Source organism: Plectropomus leopardus, chromosome 8 (assembly GCF_026936395.1).
Source record: "Plectropomus leopardus strain MGB_pleo_1.0 chromosome 8, ASM2693639v1, whole genome shotgun sequence".
Lineage (NCBI taxonomy): Eukaryota > Metazoa > Chordata > Actinopteri > Perciformes > Serranidae > Plectropomus > Plectropomus leopardus.
In genome coordinates this window covers 27770757-27794049 of record NC_142183.1, presented here as the reverse complement: position 1 = coordinate 27794049, position 23293 = coordinate 27770757, and the positions used below count along the sequence as shown (strand labels likewise).

Genomic DNA, 23293 nt, shown 5'->3' with positions numbered 1-23293 from the left:
ACATAACAAAGATTCCTGCTCCGATAAGATCGAGCCTTGGCAACGTGTATGACACGTTGAGGCCACGTTTGTAAGGCAAAGGCCAAGTGAGATATGAAAGAGAGAATGAGGAGGGCATATCTGAACATCTGATTTTATTTTATCCTTTTGTCTAAAGGGGTTCAGGATGGGGGTGGGGGGGCTGTTACTGGATGAGAGAGAGAATGACTGGCTCCTCTAGTGACTGAAATCTGAGAGGAACCAAATCTGTTTTCCATGTATGCATGCAGCTGCTGCCAAAGAGCAGCACTCACCTCCTCCTCCCACCACCGCCGCCACCTCTTTACTGTCCATGCCCCCCCCCCGGCACACAAAAGCCTCATACCTCAGGAGACTGCCATCCCCACTAATGACTGTGTCTCTGCACTTGACTGACCACTCCGCATTTAACCATTTATTGAGGAGCGGATAACTGCGCCTCACGCCTTATCACAGCTAAATGACATCACTGAGAGCTACCGATTCCAGCCTTATCGGTGAAATCAGAGGCGCGAGGAATTTCGTACATTCTGGGCACTGGAGAGAGAGCTGGAGTGAGGCTGTCAGACATTTCATTCCTGAAATATCAGCCCCTCAAACCTCAGTGACACGTCCTTCATTCCACCATCCTCTTCTCCACTTGACATAATCACTGATCTAACAATGGTAGACAGGTAAAAGCCCGGGTATAGGGAAAAGTGACATTAGGAAATCTTTTTATAGAGCAACTAATGTCAAATAAGCAATTATTAAATGAGGGCAGCTTATCACATTGGGACAGGCAGAACAGTCTGTACTTGGAGGAAGTTTGTGGCATACAAAGTTGTGGAGTAAGTCAAAAAGTTGGAAGAAGTGCTCCCATCTGTGGGAAGCAGTTAAGAAAGGTGCTGGTGAAAACAGGAAACAAGGAGGGCCCAGAGCCTCAGAGGAGGCACGAGTGACTTCTTCAATTATCTCTGCTTTTAATCTTCATTTATCTGCAATTCAAATGAGCTTAAAAAAGATATATAATAAAGAGGTGTGTCTTTGAGTCTCCTTGGTACTACACATGCTTTGTGTATAGTATGAATGTGAAAGTGAGTCAGGGTGAGCTATATTTGTTTTGGGTGTGGTTTCTTATTGTTTTATTGCAGGCTGCATTATGGTGAGTATTATTTCATTCTGCATAATATTGGTTTTACATCTTTTTTCGCATGTTGACCCCCAGATATCAAAGGAATGCCTGCGGCATGAAAAAGCCATATGAGAGAATACTTACTTTGGGAGACTCAACTATGATTTTTATTTTCTCTTTTCAGGCTAAATGTGATTAATTATTAGAGGAACCCTCGAGGCTATGAATATTCGGTTTTTTTTACACTTCAAAAACCTTTATTTTACTAAAATATTTGCTCTTTAGAAACTAGAAAGCATTCTGTAAAGAGTCTGGAGCTGCAGTTTATGGGTAAAATGTTGGCCTGTCAATCTGCTCACCAGGGTTTCCTGACGACTCTGGTCCAACCCGACCCTGGTCAGGCGGACTGGGACTGGACTCTGGTATGGCGTTTTCTTCTGGAGCCTCCGGCGCCACGGGGTTCGCTGCGTTTGGGACTGTGGGAAACAAAAAACACACAAAAACTCAGCCTTGGCAAGCTGCATGCGCTGAATTACAATGACTTGTTCCACTGCATCTGCGAGGATTATTTCTTATTATCTTTTGATATATCTTTTATACACAGAGAAGGTTATCTTTGCATGTGTTGAAAGCTTCTCAGAAGTGTAGATGAAAGCACAAAAAGAGGAAGGACAAGTTAGCGAACGTCTGCGAAACACGCCAGTATCCCTGTCCTGTCGTAAAAAATGAGCTCACATCTACATCAGCAGCTCCTTCAGCAAACACTCAGACAGGCATTTCCAACACTGACACATTCATGAGAGCGTACGACACACACACATACATGAGTACACACACATGAGCCCACACCTAAATATACTTACAATACACTTAGGCATGGCAGAATGAGGGTAAAGTAGTTATATATTAACTTTTTATTGTTCTACATTATTCATCACGTTAAAAGGCCATAATATGTCTTATTTATTGCTCTGGCTTTAACTCTGAAGGAGGCACACTTCTGAAGAGTGGAGAATAGGAGGACGGGAATAGAGGGTGGGGAGACATGGAGACGAGGAGAAGAGGAGAGGAGGGGGTTGTATAAGCTCTGAGGGGAACGCAAAGGAAACAGACAGTTTATCTGACTGTCTGTTGTGATTTCAGCTCACGCACTTTGAAGTCTTTGTGCGGTAAACACCGGTGGGTCCGCACCGCGGCTTTTACGAGGGCAGGGCCGGCAGACGGAGGACTGTTCTAAACTATTACCAAAGCTGGTCAGATGGATCATTCCACAGAACGCTATCAGATGCCTCTGCTCTATCAGGCCTTATCTGCATCTGCCCGAAGGCCTGCTCAAGGGGTGTGTGTGAGAAATAGAGAGGAGGGCGTGTGAGGAGGCAATTTACATTTGAGTCCCTCGTGGCAAGTTTGTGTGGCATGTGTGTGGCCGTGTGTGTGAGTGAGAGGGGGCTGACAGTCTAGCAGTCTATTTTCTATTCCCACCTCAGTCTGGCCGAGACTCTGGGAGAGAAATGATTCGGGTGTCTGGAAGATATAAACGATAGAAAAGAGAGGAAAAATAGGAAATGGGGAAAGCAGAGACAAAGAGGAATATAAATTTATAGAAAAATATCCTTTTTCCCCTTTAAAACATAACCTCGCTATTAACAAATAGATCTCCTCTGCTCCTCTATCTTCTCCACGTCCAGACCACTGCATTGCTCCATACTGATTGCAGCAGTGGTGAACCTCGCCGTGAGCTGTTGTGCTCCGTCAATAATTGATGAGAAAAGACAGGAGTGAGAAGTGGGAACATTCACGTATGGCAGGGGATATGAAAGGACACAGTGATCTGATTCACTCGTATAGCCCCAACACTGTGTGTCAGCCACTGAGCATGTGCGGGGAGCGTTCTAATGTTCTGACCCATTTTTTTTCTGTGTGTACTGCTGACATTTCCCTTAGCTATGCAGACAGCAACTACCTCAGAACTGCCAACCCGCCAGAAGGAGGGAGAAGGCGAGGGGGAGGAGGAGGAGGAGGAGGATTGAGAGTGAGGGAGACAATGATCGAGCGACAGAATAGAGAGACAGATATGTTGGGGAGAGATAGAGGGAGAGAGAGGGGGGAGAGATGCGTGCGAGGCGGTGAGTCAACATATTTCTAATGAGCACGGTGACATGATGTGGTGGAGGGAAAAGCGAGCGCGGAACAGCGATGGATGTATAAAATATGGGCTCCCCCTTATTTCCCCTGCAATCAATTTTGCTTCCTTTTCACTTCACATTTTATATAAAGACAAAAGACGGAACACAAGGCGTTTAAAGTACAATCAGATATTGACGTGTCAGGGCGCATAATTTCCCACAAACCCGATGATTCAAGGTGATTACGCACACAGGAGTGTCTCCACAAGAAAAGACAAAGAATGTGCACATATTGCACTCTGGGATGAGTCACCAAAATATAATCCATAGAGCAAAGTGCAAAGTATGAGTGGACATATGGGAAGATGTTGGGGAGTTGGCCACAGGAAGAGTTGGCATTCAGCTGCAGAGGTGGAGGGAAATGTGGCTTAAACACAATAGCATCTGGGGTCAGAGCCAAGCAGAGCCCAGGATTTTTTGTGTTAATTGAAACAACATAGTGTGGCTGCAGAGGGTACAGTCCAGAGCTGCACATAATGATTGTTTCTTTATCTTTAAAATTACGTAGTTTGTCTGAACAGCAGTCCACAAGACAAATATATTTATTTTCCGATAAAGAAAAAAAAAAGAGTAAAGCAGCAAATGTTCACGTTTCAGAAGCTGCAGCCTGCAGATGTTTGGAATTTTTCGCTTCATAAATGACATCAATCGATTATTAAAATTCCTGTCAATGAATTTTCTGTCAACACAAATTCTTTCAGCCGTAGTAGAGTCAGTCAAAAATATCACTTTTCAGCAGCAGCCAATTATATTGTTTGAATTGGTAACTACAGCTGAAATGATTAGTTGGTGCTTTTCAATGTCATATATGATGTTTAACTTAATATCTTTGCACCAATGTGTGGATAACAGCGTGGGAAGCTTTGAAATACTTTACATAAAAATATTAATTTCACACCATAAGAACACCCAATTACAGGTAAAGTTACTTCAATCAAACTGCTACATTATGTAAAACTATGTAAGCATATTTTAGTAGTGCTGGCCCTGATACCAGGGCATAAAAGCTTGAGTGAGAAATTTCTCAAAGCTTCGAGAGAGGAGTAATGAGAGACAAGCACATTAAGTTGGAGTTTTTTGCAATATGAGTTTTCAGTAGATGCACCTAAAGTAATATCACAATTAGCCACATTGTTGGCATGTAGGTTGCAATAACCTTGGCCATTTTTCAAAATCTTACAAGCGAATCACATGCGGTCAAACTGTCCCAGATTAAGTTGTGCTGGTCTGCTGGTGACTGGCATTAGATAAAAGCCAGTCGGAGTCACAGTACTATTGCTAAAGCCCCTTTAACATTCTCGGGTTCAGGTGGGAAGGTCATGCTCTTATTCTTCCTTGGTGTCCTATAATAGGGGGACAGAGTTGTCTTGCCCTTAAGCTGGGAGCAGATCAAATTGACGTCTGTGTACAAGGGACAGGCAGCCACACAGGACCATAGGCTGGACGGGTGGGATGTTTTGATGACACCCCAGCAAATTTAAGTAAGTAGCTAGCAGCAGTTAGCAGCTAACTCAAAACAGAAGAACAGTGGCTGTAAATATCCACTTTGTGTAAAGACAATGAGATTTGGGAGCTTGTTACCCCCGGAACAGAGGATAAGATCGTCCCCCACATAACAGCTGATACTGTTGCGTGAAATGTCACATCCGTCATACCCCTTTTCCTTCGGGGATGCTGGCATGCTGTCTAAAATCACACATGCTGCTGTTTGGTTCTGTATAAAACGACAAAGGCGGTGCAAAAGATAAACTTTATAGTGGCCCTATTGTGCCATCTCTGTTTAAAAGAGCTTAAGTTTAAATGTCCTTGTCTGAGGAGAACACATAATAATCTACACTGATGAATAATGCTGCATTATTATTTCTTAATTTATGGGCAATGTGGGTGGGCAACGGGGGTGGGTGGACAATGGGTAACGCATTAATAGATTAAAAAAAAAAAAAAAAGGATTTCAGTTACCATGACAAAAGATCAAAGATTCAAAGCATTCGGGTCAGCCCTTTACTTTTGATACATAAAGTACATTTTAAAATATGTACTTTATGTGCCAAACGTAAAGTAGGTAAATGCCGCCTGAAAGTGCTGTAGTATTTTAAATCATACCATTGTATTATCATTATTATTATTATTATTAATACATTAAGTAGCATTTAACCTTTGCAGTTTTTCAACAACTTATTTGAAATATTTTACATTCTGTTGAATTGTTTACCTATGACAATGTTACACACCTCATAAGATCATCATATTTTCTCAATATAATCCTCATGTTTAAATAAGTTAATAACTACAGCTGTCTCATGAATGTGTGCAGAAATACTCCAGAAAAAGTACCTCAAAATTATACAGTACTTGGGTAAACAAACATTCATCCACTGATGGATAAAACAAACAATTTAAATATGTCATCTTTGGCTCTAGGGAGTTCCATTTGGGGGGAGTTTCAGTACATTCCAACATGTTATAGACAGCACAGTTCATTGATTAGTCAATAAGATAATTGGTAGTTCAATCAATACTGCAAAGAATGGTTAGCTGCATGGTAAGTTCTCTCTGCTTTCTGGGAAAAAAACAGCCACCTAGAAATTGCACACAGCAGCTAAATCAAAGTTTCTGTGGACGCTCCAATTTTTCACGGCCCTTCCTCTAATAGTTACTGGGTTGGACGGGCACATTATGCATCAAAAATTCCGCTTGCAGAAATAGAATTAAAAGTAGTAGCAGTTGGGCCAGCAGCATCTCTTCTAACAAGGTTTTTAGGGCACATCGATTGTGAGTGACAGCTCGCTTCGGACCGTTTTGGAAAATGAGCGCACGGCTCTGGCGAAGTTGAGGAACAGCCGGCAGCCACAGAAACAGAGTCGAGCTGATTTCCTAGAACTTCTCCTTGAATGAGACATTTCCTCTCAGCTTTCATTAACATGAGTTCAGGGATTTGTTTTCCTCTCAGTTAATAGTTTAGTGTAAAAGTGTGAGTGACCTCCAATTTGTGCAGCCGTGTTGTCATTTGGTTGTGGTGTTGCAATCCCGGGCTGTCGGATGCTCAAATTGACCTACATGGAAAGATAATGCAATGCTTGTCTGTTTTCCGAGATGGTTGTGGGTATTTTTCACTGTATCTGCTGAATTTGTTCCGACTCAGACCTTGCTAGCATCAGCAGCTTGTTAGCTTCTATACTCCCACCGACTGCCAGGATACACTGCTGTCATCCTGCTAGCCAGCATTCAAATATCCTCACACACATTTGCAGACACACACATACACACACACACACACACACACACACACACACACACACACACACACACACACACACACACTGCAGATTTCTCAGCAAGTCTCAGTTTATTTTTGACATGTTGAGAACCAGCTTTAAAGCTGGAATCAGATCATCATGGCGGGCAGATGTTCCTCTCAGATGGCGGTTAGTGTCTGCTTCGGTCAAAACAACCACACTGAGGATGGGGGGAATGTTTACAGAGCAACACATCTGTGTACTGTACCCTGTCAAATTCAGGATATAGACGTCCACATATTGAGTAAAACTGCGTCTAAAAGTGAAACGTATGATGCAAACCAAATGTTGTGTCCAAGGATATCCAAACAAAGCTCGCTTGTTTACTTCCAGCATTTTTAGATGACTTACCCCGACCATGCACTTATGTACCAATTTCAAACACATTTTCATTCTGTGATTACTTTATAAGACTCTGTTTGAAGAACAGCTGAGGAATATCAGAGGCCTTTTTTACATTTTGAAGTGGAATCTGTCTTTATGGTCATTTCTTATTCCAATGTTATTTCTTGGTGATCTCACTATTTGTACAAACTGTTTATGTGTATAAAAAAACATTTATTCAAAACTTGACTAATAGAGGCAATATGGATAAAATCACGTCTATGTTACTTTAAAGCGTGATATTCATATATATTAGAGATTTTATTTTTTGGGGGGGAATTCAGCAAACTGATTAAAGAGTAACCAGATGTTCTTTCCTGGAAGACTTATGCCTGACTAAATACCTTACTAATCAGAGTACTTCATCACATTGAAGCAAAAATCCTGTAAATCCAATACCGCAGTCCATAAAGCAGTCCTCCTTATTGATTTGCAACATGCCTGTGATGGCCTAATACAACCAGACATATTAAAGCAACAGTTACCTCAGTACATGGCGGAAAAGTCTTTTGACGGTACGCAAATCTCTATTGTATTATGATAATCACGATATAACCCAACCTGAAAGTTTAACTACTTAACTGCTGGTTTGGAGGTTATGCGCTGCTGTCAGATGCCTTTAACAAGTATTTAAACCTTTGAACCCTGAAGAATTGGTGCAATTACTTTCAACAACATGGGAAAGGAGGAAATGAGCAACTCGGTCAGAAATGCTCCACAAATTATGAGAAATTAGTGGACAACAAAATTACTTTTTAAAAAGCTGTGGAAAAAAAATATTTATAATTATCATAATTAAATATTTCAAATTATCAAGATTTCGTAAGCACTTTATCCAGGTCACTACCATGTTTTGTTTTTTTTTACTCTTTTTTTCTGTCTTGCTTTTGTAATGCTAATTTTCAGGAAATTGTCTTGCACTTTTCACTTTGTTTTGCTATTTTTTTGGGTCGTTTCTTCTTCCATTGCCTTCTTCCAATGTTTTTGAAAGGAATATACTTTGTGAACCAGTATCCTGACAAACATTCATCATCATCATCATCAAAAAAGGCAAGTAGGTTTAGTCTGTCTCTCAACTTTCTTCAGGGAACTTGATTATTGTGCTCAATCCATCTAAAAAAGGCAGCCACTGTAAAAGTTTAATCTCGCCCAGTGTGGGTTTTAAGTTAATCACGGATCACATTTTAAATTGGCAAGTTAAAATTTTTCGTGTAACAGAATCAAATTTAATCAACGTTTAGAGGAAAAACTAAACTGAGAATTAGAGAGAGGTTTAAATGTAATCTTTCTTCATTTTAAGCTAGTTTTAAATAGAACTAGAATTTAAAATAAAACCACGATATAATCAGGTTTAAACATTATTTTTTGTTGGTGCAATCCAGCCCAAGTGTTTAATAATGTGACAACTATGGTCTGCTCTGTTGTCCTTTTCCCCTCTGCAGATCTGCCCAGGTGTGCTGCGTCACCTGACGAGGTGCACTGCACCTGGAGAGGAGCGAGGCTTCTGGTGACTGCTCGTCTTGCTGCCTCTCTGCCTGGGATTATTGTCTTGTTTGCATGTTTTTGCTAATAAATGTGGAGTGGAGCTATGAAACAGTTTAAATATGGAGCTAAAACAATGTCCAAACATAAACCAGTTTAAAATGTATAAAAACATGATTTTCGCAAGGTACAGGGGGTTAAACAATCACCAGGTGTTTACAGGGGGTTACTGTTTATTTATTTGGTTACTTAATATTTATTTTTTCCTAGTCTATCTTCCTTTTTTATTGTACATAATAATAATAATGTCAAATTGTTTGATTTTGGGTATGTGGGTGTATGCGGATGTGTTTAGTAAATTAAAGTATAGGTTTAAATGAATAAGGAAGCTGGCTATATAAAATTCAATGACTTATGGAGAAGGAGTGGGATTAAATAAGTTTGTACTTCTCACTCCTTTTTTGAATGTGCAAACCAAGTCATCATGTGTTTGCCCATTTCTTTTACTTTATGTTTCTCATTGTCTTTAAATATTACTTTTTTGTCTGTCTGCTTTTCTGAAATAAATTGCAAAATATAACCATCACCAGCAGACTCTGTCCTCTGCTGTTGTCAGAGAGACTTTTTATAAGCACCTCCTTCACCCAGCCAGGTGCAATTCATCTCTTTAGGTGATGCAGCACACCTGAGAGAATCTGCAAAGAGGAAGGGGACAACAGCAAAGAACACGTCCAGCCAGAACAATTAATGTATCAGTGGACGACTCAAACTCAAACTCAAAATGTTGTTCATACAGCTAATGAACAACAGTTTTCCATGATTTGTATATAACATGTCATTATATTTGACATGAATGTGAAACATTGAGTGTTTATCGTATTATTTTTAATTAAGTCCTTTTAAAATACAGTGTTTTTTGTATTAATAATTGCCAAAATACCTCTTCTTTACTTTCTGCAAAAAACTGAGCAACCTCAATGAAGATGTAGGAATGTGTGTATGAGTGTAATCATATATAATTAAATATGATTGCAGCTTTGGAGTCCAGCGGTAATCAATCGTTCATTAGCTATTCAGACACCATTTATGGAACACATCATTAAACACTTTAAATGTCCTTATACCTCCTTACAGCTTGACTACACTGCATTTAACTGTTACAGTAAGTGTTTTTATACTGATTCATTACATTGAAAAGTAACATGTTAAATATTACTTTTTATTTTGTCTCTTGAATAAAGACGCAAAAGATGACGCAATTTTTCTGAATATACCAGATTTAAACAACCAAAATCATTAAAATAATGTGTGGATTTAATATTTTTGTTTAATTGTTGATAATGGTATGTTTGGGTAATATGACTGGATATTTCATCACAATATTAATAACAATATTTTCTATTCAAATATACAGTAGTATCAAATGAAACTGTATGCAACTAGTGTATAAAAAATACTAAAACTGATGTTACATAAAATAAACTGTGTTCTATTGTTGTGCATTACATCAAACAAGTGAAATCTAGTTTTAGTAACGTTTTGGTGGGAAACATTAATGCGGACGCCAGGCTTTTGTAAAATGATAAAACAATATGATCACATCATCAAGATGCGAAACCACTGAAAGTCAGTAATTGGTCATGTTTAATTATTACCCAGCCCTAAGTGATGCTGCAAAAGAAGTCATACCACATAGATATATATAAAGAAAAACATTCACACTTGTGGCCAATGCATTTCATAACACAACTTTACAGTTGTGGAGAGCAGGCCCTGTCGGAGGCCGGTGGCAGACAAAGTCACGCTGGGCACACATAGCGATAAATGAAAATGTCACACCAAAGTGAAACATGGCTTTAAGGCAGCAGCGCTGCATTGTGTTCTACATGTGAGGTGAGCGCACATTTACCTTGCCCGACTTTCATGATGACTTTCATGGCTCGGCTCTTGCACACGCCTCCCTCCCGGTTCTCCAGGCCCTCGACTGTACCGTTGGAGGTTGCTGGAGGTGTGTGAGGAGGTGGAGGGGGGTGCAGAGAGAAGGAGATGAGGAGAGGAGAGGGTGAAGGACAAGAAGAGGGAGGAAATGATGGAGGGTAAAGAGAAAGAAGAAAAGTGGGAGAAAAGGGGAGAGAAGATGACACACTGGTTAATGAGCACGTCCATAACGCACAGAACTAATCAATATTTACGACAAGCACTGATTAGCTGTTCCAGTGATTAGCCGTTCTCACCCTCAATCAACCGCCAGCTCCTCTCAACGGTATCTCTCATTAACACAATAAAGTGAAGTCAAATGAATGGAACAACATTAGAGTCTACTGAGGGAGGGTGGGCGCTGAGGTGGAGAGGAGGAACATGGTCAAACCTGCGTGTGTGTGTATGTGTGTGTTTTCTGTCTGTGCATACTTGAGCAGTGAGACATGCCAGCGAGAGTTCCAGCTGCTTGCCAAGTCCTCCAGCAGCTTACTCCCCCTGAGCCACATGTGTCATTACTTGGTGCTAGTGCTGAGAGCTAAATGCCTCCCTTAATGTTTGTACTTGCGTGTGTGTGTCCATTTATATATTAGAATATGTGTATGTCTGTGTGTGTGTGTCCGCCTCCCTCCATTTGTTTTAAAGTGTGCGTTCTGCTCGGACTTGAGCGAGCAGCTCAGGGTCGGGGGTTGTTTATTCAATGTCACATTCACTTCAGACAGTGTGACACAATTGGCTGTCTATTTTAGGGCGCATGATAATGACCTAGGGAGACAGAGTGTGACTCTGACCTTAACACTGAGTGGCTATAGCACCATAGCACCAGGCAGTTGTGCGTGTGTGTGTGTGTGTGTGTGTGTGTGTGTGTGTGCGTGTGTGTGTGTGTGTGTGTGTGTGTGTGTGTGTGTGTGTGTGTGTGTGTGTGTGGCCGTGCGCTTGTGTGGGCGCGTGCAATGGCAGCTCTAATTTTGGAATTCCCCAAATGATCTCTATCTCCGCTTAGTCTGCTGTTTCAACTTACTCCCTTCCTCTGAAATGCTTTTGTTTCTCTTCCTCGCATTAGCCGTCTTGGTCTCTCTCTTTTTCTGTTTTTTCACTCACATCATTTAGTTTTTTATCTGCACTATCTGACTCTACCCCTCCCCTTCCCTCCCTCTTAACTCAATGACCATCTCCCAGGGTGATTGCTTCAGATGGCACCCTCATTATGATGAGATAGTCTTGGAGAGGGTGCTTATCTAATGATGACACAAAGAGCGGCAGACTCGGCTACAGATGAGGGGTGGGTCCAAACAATGCAAGCATCCAAATACTTACCCGTCCTGGCATGATGCACCAATGTTTCCGCATGCATTTCCTCGCTATGAACTCATGTTGTATCAAGCAGCGTTGAGCTCTGGCGCTGCGGAAAAGCTCATCTGGTTGATTCATGCCTTGTCATTCCTAAGTATTATTAATGTTGACATTTTGTTGCCCTCTGGGATTTCAGCTTTGTGTTCCAGCGAAATTGAAGAAAACTAAATAATGAATTGCACTAATATTATGTTACATTATCAGATCATCGTCTGGCCCTAAATTACAAAGAGAACCACAACATTTTGTTAGTGTGGCCGGAGTACGTGATAATTTGCGAGAATGATTGTGATAACATTGTGACAGGAGCTCTTTGGCAAACTCCCCCAGCTGCAGACTCAACATACGCGACCGAGTAACCCGGACGCTGAAATATATACGAGAGGGAAGCCGAGCGGGGCCGAGTGCAGCGCAGGAACAAAAGATTTTAAATTTACGTGGGACATTAATGTGAATGAACACTCAAGGCTAAGTGAGTCTTATGATTTATGTTAAGTCTATGCAGGGAGCATGTCTCTTCTAAAGGGGAACATTCAAAGACAGTGAGGTGAACAGGACTGTTTCCAGTCTTAAAGGCGCACCGTCTTGCAGCCCCAGACGTCGTTGCCGCGATTTGCTAACCTCATCCTGCCATTTTCCACCCAATTTCTCCTCTTCTTTCAATTTTTAAATTTCCAGGGCAAGGTTATACAAAAATGAGCTCTTTGAAGATCGAGCTCAAAGGCGCCTGAATAATCTGACTAAGAGTGAGCGTCATGCTATGAATTTTATATCCACTCAGGGAGAGCAAATCTTCTCAGTGTTAACTTACTTCTGTCATCTAAATTAACTATTCCTTCAGGCTGGCTGAACAGGCTGCTGCATTACTGATGTGGCATGATGATAAGTCGGCCCTTGGAGGCTTCTGTTTAGGCAAACAACTGAAAAGAGAGACGGACTTATGAAGAGATGATCACTTTATATGTTGTTTGTATTCAGGCCATTTAAAACGCCACATAATTCAAGGCTTTTTTACTGTTCCGATGGAAATTCATAATCCGATTAACCGTGTCCTGTGTTAACCACATTTCCTTATGTGAATCCATCTTTTGAGTACTTTTCAAGATGGAAATCGACTCCAGAAACAACTGTTGAGTCCATTAGAAAATGTGCGGTGAATCTTTAAAGCACCACACACTCCTGTGTTAGTCATTTTGACCCTTATATGATATAACTGTATTTACATTTATCATGTCAAAAACTGCCTTCTCAAACTCCTTAACCCCTCTCCACAACAAGGACACGCTGACAGCTTTTTTTTTTAATCTGAAAGCTTCTCACTCACTCACTCACTCTATCTCCTCTTTCTCTGACTCTATTTTTCCTCCCTCCCTCTCTCTCTCTTTCTCGTTTCATCCCTGCATACTGACGTTAATCCAAATCTGGATTTCCAGATATTAAAAGGCCGACGGTCATGTCGTGTTTTGGAAAGAGGAAACTGGGGAATTGGGTCTTCCTGTGTGTCTCGGCGGAGATAAAAACACAAGGGGATAAAGCAACGACAGGGCGTAGAACAAAGAGACTCCCATTCTGCTGCTAATGATTTAGTGGAACAAACCGGTTCAGCGCTAGGAGTCCAGAATACCGAAAGAACTGGTCATTGCATGAAGGAATGTTGCTTTTTTTAATAAAGCGGTCAGGCTCCAAAGCTGGTTTTTTTGTATGATTTAAGGCCCTCTTTGTGGGTGTGGATCATTGGCCGCAGAGTGACTAGTGGGAGAACAAAAGATCTACAGCTGCTGAAGTCATAAGAGAAACCAGGTGCCAAATGTTGATGTTGGGAAATATCTACAGTGCAAATGTATCAGCCAAGAGAAAGCCTTACAGGGGAAAGAGCTGGCCTGCAACAAAGGCTCCTGTTCCAACACTACACACACACCACTACCGCTAACACATTAACATGCATGTGTGAATGCATATGCGATGCATATACACAAATGCTCACAGATTTCACAAGGACATGAGGGGTAGAGCGGAAGGACTGCTCCCTAAGGTGCTCCCGAGGAGGAGAGTGGGAGATGTGTGAGAGACGCGGCGCTGACTGGCCGAGGCGACACAAGCTAAGGCTAAAGTGCGACGCGGTGGTCTATATTTATTCTCAGGTCTGCTAAATGAGGTCACTCAGGTGGTCCTGCTGAATACATTCCCCCATCTCCATCATGAATCATCTGCTGCTTATTATTCCTGTCCAGCCCGGGGGGGGGGGCTTGCTTTCATACACCGCAATGGGCTGTGTGTATGTGTGTGTGCATGTGCCCCAGTGTCTATGGGAGCGTGTGCAAGCTCTTGCGCCCAACATCTGCCCAAAGCACCGAATGAGGGGATAGATACAGCCCATGTGACAGACAGAGAGCAGGTTGTTTAATGAGAAAGTGGATGAGAGGTGACATTCATTGGCTACCTTTCACACACCACCACCCCACCACCCCCACCCTATTCTCCACTGCATTCAGACTTCCACTTAGACGAGCTGAGCAGGGGCCCAGTAGTCACAGTAACCACCAGTAATAATGTCTACATCCCCCCCCCCCCAAAAAAGAAAAAAAAAACCTAAATACATAAACAGGCAACCGTGATCTGATCACTCACACTTAGCATCAAGAAAAAACAGCAGCACACAGAGCTGTTTCATACATTTGTGGCAAAGCAGGGAGCTAAACACAGCCGTGTCAGGCATGAGTGCCTGTATCAAACAGAGTGTCACAACAGAAATGGCTATTTCTCATACCTGCGATATTCCTATCTCGGTTTTTGTTTACATTAGCACACCCGAGTCGAAGTGGGGAGAAGGAAAGGAGAGCCTATTTGCACAAAATATTTCACTCCTGAGTGAGCACAGAGAGGGTTAGATTAGGTTTATGGGCCTGATTCCAGAGATAACCCTCCCGATCTGGCATGCATGCAAGCACACACGTGCACACACACATCCACCCACACAAACACATACAGAGTGAGGTTGGCAGACTGGAATAATACTGGGGGATCTAGATGTTTGCACTTTGAACCTTTTCTAATCCTGAGTATTAGGCCATGGCTAAAGCCTGATTATGGCAGAATGAAATGGATCTAAATAGATGTCCAAACCCATCAGCCCTCCATTTCTTTGTCCTCGAAATAGAAATGGAAATCAGTAATCAACCTCCAACCTCTCACTCGCCGTCTCTCCCACGTAGCCTCCTGCGCAGGTTTGGCATCGGCAAAGAAAATTCATTCAGACTTTTCACATCATCTCAGATAATTTAGGTGCGCTCAGCTCGGCCAATGGTTTCTTCTCGTGTTTCTTTTCAATAACAAAACCTGGCAGACAATATAAAATAGTCATATCTTTGACATTAGTGCTGCACATTTTTCATGCTGTTTTGCAAATCCAATATTGAATTTAGGTTAGAATAAATGTGGTTTGGAGTAATGCGCATGGACACAGCTGATATTCTCATCTACATGTTCGCTGCTTTCTCTTTTTCCAGTTTCGGTTTTTGCGAAACATCGTCATGTAGCAGCTCTAATATCACCGCGTGCTGCCTGTTCCCAGGAGGCGCTCTGTTGCACGTACAGGAGCAGGTAGCAGCATTACTGTCAAGGTTTAAGGTGGTTAGCGGCCCAGTGCACACAACTGTTGCTCAGCTCACTGCTTCAATATACAGCCAGAGGGGGAGCTCCTCTCCTGCGTCCTGATTAGACTGCTCGCTTATTCACTCACTCACACACACACACACACACACACACACGCGCGCGCACACACACACAAGCAAAGCGCATGCACGGCTACACACATACACAAATGCAACCACACATGAAATGGTTGCTAAAAAATATACAGACATGTAAGCACTTGGTCCCAAAGATGGGAACACACACTGAAGTACACACTGACATGTGCATTCACACACACACACACACACACACACACACACACACACACACACACACACACACACATTGGCTGCCCGTGTAGCCAGAAGATCAGGCAGGACTTAAGAGCTCCTCCGGCACCAAAATTACAGGGTACCTCTAAATCCTTCCAGCAGAGAGCACTATGGGATAGTGTCGGTGGGGGGGTGGGGAGAGGAGTGGTGATGGTGCTGAGGGGTGAGGGAGGGAGGTGAAGTGGAGAGAGGTGTGTGCGTGGGGGTGAGGTGTTTAGAGAGGGGATGGAAAGAGGAGTGTGGGGTGAGGAGGGGCAGGAGAGGAAGCGGGAGATTCCTTTTTTTGAAGACGGGAGACTGTGCGAACCGGGGAGGAGTGAGACTTGATCTGTCTGAAGTGTGCTTGCGTGCAGGAGTGTGTGTGTGTGTGTGTGTGTGTGTGTGTGTGTGTGTGTGTGTGTGTGCGTGTGTGTGTGTGTGTGTGTGTATGTGTGTGTGTGGTGGCGGATGGGGGTGTCTGTGAGTGCGTGCGTGCATGCATATGTTGGTGAGGGAATATGGAAGGAGGTGATGAAGTGAGGAGTTGAGAGGAGGAGGAGGAGGAGAGCTCAGTTTGGAAAGAAGAAGAAGTGGGAGGTGATCCCTTTCTGTGAAGCAGAGGAAGCATACGTGTGTGTTGGATTAGGTGCGTGTGTGTGTGTGTGTGTGTGTGTGTGTGTGTGTGTGTGTCTGTGTCTGTGTCTGCCAGCCTGCTTCTCTCTTACTCAAACTCACCATTTCTCTTACATTCTCTCCTTAGTCTCTGGTTATGTGTGTTTTGGCCTCTGTGTAATGGTGTGCATTTGAGTATGTATGTGTGTGTGCATTTTTGTGTTTTTGAAAGTGTGTGCATGCTTGGACAGATGTGAATTTGTATTTCTGCATGTATGCATACAAATCTTTGGGAGTGTGTGGATTTTCCTTGCTGACTGTGTGTGTGTGTGTGTGTGTGTGTGTGTGTGTGTGTGTGTGTGTGTGTGTGTGTGTGTGAGTGTTTTCGTGTGTGTGTGAGTGTTTTCGTGTGTGGGGTCCCAGGACATCAGTCCCAGATTACAGAGCCAAAGGTCGGGCATTATGGACTTCCATGGCCAGCACCACTGGGCTAGTGCTTCAAGACTACTTATGACAGCTTTTAACCTCTGCAGAGGACCTGTCAGCAGCTCCAAAAGGGTCTCTGTGCGTGTGTATCTGTGAGTGTGTGTCTGTACAAGACTCACAGCCTGCAGACACAGAGAGCTTCTGCATCATTTAGCTGCGGGTGTCTGTGTGTCACCTCTCTGGTGGATCCAGCGGGGCAGAGCTTTTACACTGCTGCACTTTCCACTCTCCATTTCCCAACTCAGCATGCTGCAAAAACCCTGTAACGCCGCACACCCATGTATCCGTGCACACAAAGACAGAGGATGACATTGTCCTGCGCGCGCGAGCATGAGAGAAGCACATAAGGCTCGGGTAAGCACATGCAGAATTTTCACACACTCACACACACACACACACACACACACACACACACACACACACACACAAAAACAAGCAAAGGTACACACACGGTGCAGGCCGTCTGTCGGATCAGTAGGAGATAAAGGACGCAGAATAACAGGAGGACCTTGGGGAGCAGAGCAAGTCATCTGTCTCAAACACGAACAGACTGAGCACACTCCAACATGACAGATGTAGACAGACTCATCTTAGAGTACATCGCATCCTGAACCTCTCTCCTGCCCCTTCTGCCTCCCCTCACAAACACAAAATGAAGGAGGCCTGCTCAAAATGTGCACACACGCTTCTAAGCCGAAAACCCACATAATCTGACAGGTGTGCACCGGGGGGACTTCAGATCATAGAATTTTGAATGCAGTCGATTGGCACAATAAAACAGTGTAACCTGAGGGAGGGGGACTTACAGCTTCTAATACTATAAGCTGTTGCATATAGTATTAAAGTTATGAGAAGCAGCAACAGCAGCCAGAGCATCCAATATTAATTTCATAACCACACTGACTGTAAAATGCGAGCCTACCGCAACGATGCTGTTCCTAATATGGAACATTTTTAGATATTAGCTGTTTCAACTTTACCAGCTATTTCAGCTGTAATGTATTCTGTTGTGTGGAGAAGTTGCCAGTAGCCCACACAACCCTCCCTAATGACAGAGTAGCTAATTGGCTGTAATGGCTCTTTTCACCGATATCATCGAGCTGCAGCCGCAGAAAACCTCAGCAGTTTTACACAAATCATGTGCAGAGTAAAAAACGGGGAAAAACAGCCTGAAGAAGAAGTGGCCTGCAGTTGCTCGTTTTGCTTCAGATGACTAGCAGTTGTATAAATCTAAACGCACAGGAACGGCCATAAAAGGAAAAATAGCATTTCAGGCGGTTGGGACTGTTATTTTTCTTTGTTTGCGGTGGACGTCGCTCCCCATCAATTAGGTGATTATTTTTAAAAACTGGCACAGCCCTTGTGGGCGCACACACATTAACACCCTTGAATACACAAAACTAACAGGTGAGCAAACACGCCCTTAGAGCTACACACAAACACACACACTTGCCTGTGAACATAGCATCTCAGACAGTGCATCATTTCACTAATAGCAGCTGAAATGTTGCGTGTTGTGAGAAATAAGCAGAGGGGAAAGTGGGTCAGGGAGAAAAAAAATGGCATTTCACCTTCCTATTGGTCAGAGCTAAAGGTTACAAGAAATGCAACACATACTGAGGCACACATACACACGCGCTCTCTCTTAAACACACACACTAATGCTCAAAAGCTAAAGGTTAATATTGTTCATGAGGGAGTTGCTGAGTTACTGTTTATCTCGTGCTAAACCAATGTGTGTGTGTGTGTGTGTGCATAAGGCTTGTTTGTGCACTTGTGTGTGTACAATGAGTACACAGAGTTGATTCCCTGTTAAAGACAGAGGGAAGTTCCACATTAGTGTTTCATTAAACCCATCATTCGCCCAGTGTTTCCCTTACCACAGAAATTAGTGGTCCCTCTAACAGCCACCATCCACAGTCAGTCCCCATGACTAGTCTTGTATTCCTTTTCTTAAAGGAACAGTTCACCCAAAAATAAAAATAAAAATTATATATACATACACACACACACATATATATATATATATATATATAATTTATTTTTTTTTCCTGTTATCTGTAGTTTTACTTACTAATCTAGATTGTTTTGTTGGGAGGCGCTAAGTGTCAGTTGTTAACCCTTATTTTGAACATACTGAAACTAGTTAGTGTTTGGCTTGTGGTGCTTACAACCAAATACATTTGCAAAACTAATCAGCAGTGTCTCTTTACAGATGTCATGACCTGGCTACTCATGATAATCAACAGACATTCTTGTGAGCAGTTTTGTGGAGGAGCTGTTTTCTTTCTACAGAACTACCCTCGCCTACCAAATCATTGTGCAGAGGGACGCGTGCATCTACTGCTAACTCACCAGGCACCTCAGCTAGCTACCATTACAGCTCAGCTGAGGAAGACGCCATTAATGCCTACATCTGGTGCTGTCACGAGCACAAGCCTCTCATGCATATGAAGACGCAGGCTACCTTCTACACTGTGATTCGATTGGAGGGTGTAGTTTGGTAGAAAGGAAATATTTCTTACATGAAAATCCTCACAACAGGGTCTGTGGATTATCTTGTGGAAAGAGACATTGCCCCTCAATTTTTCTTTTTTATTTTTTGGCACTCTGAGCACCACAAGGTGATTACCATCTAGTTTCATTATAACTGAGGAAGGTAGACATCTCTATGGCCGAAATCTCCAACACTCAGCAACTCACACCAAAACAATCTAAATTGATAAAGAGCACTACAGGTAAGAGGAAAAATGTGTAGTTTTGATTTTGTGGTGCATTGTTCCTTTAATTTATTCTAAAGACAGCAGCACCACAAGTGTCTGATCCCAGATCATTAGCCACGTTTTGAAACTTCTGTTAAACGGACTGATCACTTCCTGCTGTCTTTCCAAATTAAAAGTCTCGCACCTCAACCATATCCTTTGGTCATGCCTGGGGTTAAAACATTCTGGGAAGTTATACACAAAGAAATGGAGCATATTATTCAATTTTCACTCTCCATTAACCATCATTTATACGAGGGAGGGTGGGGGAGAATGCTGGGAGAAATGGTGGACAAAAAAGACATAGCTGTTGACAATATTAACAGTAACAGCTCTGAAATTAACTCGTAAAAAGAGGCTGCAAAAAAAGTCCATAAATTTCAACACAGAGAAATAATGAGTACACTCAATGTTTCGAATGGATAACATTATCAAATGACCTATGACTAAGCCAGAAAACTCTTGTTTTCGTTTAATAGGTCTTACACATTTGTTAGGGCACTTTACAGTGACCAAAAAGTAAATTTTAACGTTTGCATTTGGCTTGATGATAAGAATAATCTCAATATTATTTGGTTATTGCATCAGTGTGTCCATTAAAATGTCGTTGTATTAATTTTACGGCCTGTGATAAAACCCACCAGATATTTTCTCAAAACACTGAAGAACATCCACATTAGTGGGTGGTATTGGTATTGTCAGGTTACACGTGTGTAATCAGCTGGCAGATGCACACAGAGGGTCTCTCCGTGAGCTTGTTCCTCAGCAGGAGGCTCATTGAAGTTTTCGTCTTGCTTCATTTGCACTGATAATCACATGAGGTGAACCATGGTTCACTCGCTAAATCCCAACAGATGATAAAACTGATCCTCTCCGGCTTTTCTTTGGCCTTTGTGGTCGTCTACAAAGGTAATGTGGGACTCTGGACTCCGGAGAGGAGTCGCCCTCCTCGATCTAAAAGGTTCACAAGCCACAAATCAGCCTGCGCCGCCTGATAAAAGAAGCGCTGGGATGGATCGGAATGCGTCGGGGTGATCGTAGTGGCATGTCAAAGGCCATGAGACTCCAAAAATCTAGACTAGACTAAAGAGCTAATCTGCAAGCAAACTCGCCCCCTGAGGGAAACCAGAGCTGAAGCCCTGAAACAAGTTAACGAACACCGACGGTGGAGGACGAAATATCCTCAGAGAACTCCTCGCTCGTGCTGTTGCATCTTAATAAAAATGTGCTTGCAGGGACCGTGTGTTTCTGTGTGCTCTTATGCAAATGCGTTTAGAAGTCTGAGCGTGCGTACAAGTGTGTGAAGCTCGTCTGTGTGTGTGTGTGTGTGTGTGTGTGTGTGTGTGTGTGTGTGTGTGTGTGTGTGTGTGTGTGGAGCTCCTACACTGTGTCCATTCATCCTTTGTGGAGAGAGAGGAGCCTCATTTCATTGACCTTTTCAATCTGGCCTCCAGAAGAAAGTTATGACAACTGAGCCAGCCTTGTGTTCCTCGGCACAATAACACTCATCAAAGATGGGACACAAACAAACAAACAAACAAACAAACAATAACTCTTACCGCAGGCTCAGGCCCCTTCAGTTGCAAATAGGCGATGCAAAACAAACCAAATGAGGTATTCTAAGTAAGATGGAACGGCACAGCGATGCAATGTGCAAGGAGAGACAAGAGTGCCATGGCTCAGGTGAGAAACTGGCCGCGGGGTAATGTAGCTGCCTGGGTGATGAGCAGGCCAGAGAAACACAAAAAGGGAAAGATTTAGGGCTGCAACTGATGATTTTTTCTATGTCGATTATTTTTTTCGGATTTATGGCTTATTTGTAGCTTTATAGTCCATAACATGCCACAATGAAAAATGGCTATCACAAGCTAATGCTTAATGTCTTGTTTGTCCGACCGACAGTCCAAAAACCAAAGATATTGAATTTACAATCATCCAAAACAGAGAAAAGCAGAAAATCATTACATCTGAGAGACTGGAACGAGTTAATGATTACAGAGATTGCAGAGAGACAGTAAGGACAGTGACATAGAGAGAGGGAGCAACGAGAGAGAGAGAGAGATGTCAGAGACAGAGAGTGTACTTGTTATTTAGGAGAGGCGATGTCAGCCCATCTGTTGTCCACAAAAACAAAATCTGCAAGCGGCAGAACAAAGACGGAGATAGAGAGCGAAAGAGAGAGGACGGTGCACATGTGTGTGTGGGCGTGCATGTGTCCGTGTGACCGAGCACATGTGTTTGTGTGAGTGTATGTGTGAGGCTAAACCCCGGGGGGGAAATCTCCTGTACCTGCGAACACGGAGGCGACTGAGTAAAGCTGAAGGCAGCCAATATGGGACCCGACTCAGAGCAGCCCTAATGCACAAAGACACGCACATACACAGAGATGCCGCCATGCACGAGGTGGCAGAGAGACAGACATATATAATAGATAGAGGGGTCTGATGTAGCTTGATGTGTAAAAGCGCCAGAGCTCCGAGCGCGGCTCCAAACCACAGCGAGGGCTCTTCTAGCTCTGAGGCCGGGCTGCAACACAAGAAGCAGGAAAAGAGGAACGTACTTTTCCTCCCTTCTCCAGTTATTCGCCAAAACCCCAATCAGAGCGAGCACAGCAGACCACAGAGAAAATGCTGCTGATTACATCCTAATACACACAAAGCCAGCAGCTGACGCACATATACAAACACGCACACACACACTGATTACATCCTCTCTGGTGCTCCTCTCTCCTCATCCCCCGGTATCGGTTACACGGTAAAGCCACGCTGATCGAGGATCAGTGTTTTTTGGCGTGGGGCGGTGAAAGAGTCGAGGAGCTTAACCTCTAGTCCGAGAGCGGAGAAGAAACTGGGGCTCCGGACCCCTCTGTGCCCCCAGCACAAATAAACAGCTACAACACAAAAATGTCTGGCAGACTCGAAACAATTTCCTGAAGGATCTGTCACTGTGCAGGAGAGATGGGGAGAGGAAGGAGAGGAGGGGGGGGTAAGATCTAAAGAGGAGAGAAAATAGGTGGAATGGCAAGGCGGAGGGAGAGACAGATTAAGTTGCAGGGGTAAAACGGGAGAGAGGAACGGAAAGAGAAGAAGAAATTGAACCTGCGGCTTTGGAACGGGAGGTAAAATTGTTCCTACGAAATCATCAAGTCGCTGTGAGGCGGCAGACGCAAACACAACACGTATTTATTTGAAGACATGAAGCTTTTCTTTTCCAGCATCTCATCCATCCATCCATCCACTATGGCACCACGCACAAACTCTGACAACGCTTCACACCCATGGGACTGCTGCCTGAAAATATCTTTATGCTCAGCTAAGCTACGATTCTCTTGAATGTGCATTAACAAATGCACAATGCATACAGCAGCTCCTATTACGCAAGCAAATCTTTGCAGAGAGAAGGAGGATGGACGTGTGAGAGCGCATTGTGTTTTTTGTGAGAGCATCTATTTGCATGCTGGTGCGAGCTTATGAGTATATATATATATTTGAATTTGCTTATGTGGCTTTGTGCTTATTTATGCCTGTGTGTTTGTGCACGCGCACACACACACACACACACGCCTCTTGTGTGTTTGTCTGCTGCCGTTACTGTGTTTGTGTGCCTGTGGTCGTGCTGGAATGGAACATGGACATTTTGCCACCGAGCTGAATTCACAGAAACGGGCTTGGTCCTGGCC

The 23293-nt window shown here is 43.1% G+C and overlaps 1 protein-coding gene across 1 annotated transcript in view; it reads right to left on the bottom strand.

Moving 5' to 3' along the window:
- Positions 1 to 23293, bottom strand: part of efnb1 (ephrin-B1) — a 71489-nt gene that overhangs the window by 5508 nt on the left and 42688 nt on the right. The window contains exons 3-4 of the mRNA XM_042493378.2: positions 10390 to 10482; positions 1492 to 1608 (exon numbers count right to left, since the gene is read on the bottom strand). Of these exons, the coding sequence (XP_042349312.1) occupies positions 1492 to 1608; positions 10390 to 10482 (210 nt within the window). The remainder of the gene's footprint in view (positions 1 to 1491; positions 1609 to 10389; positions 10483 to 23293) is intronic.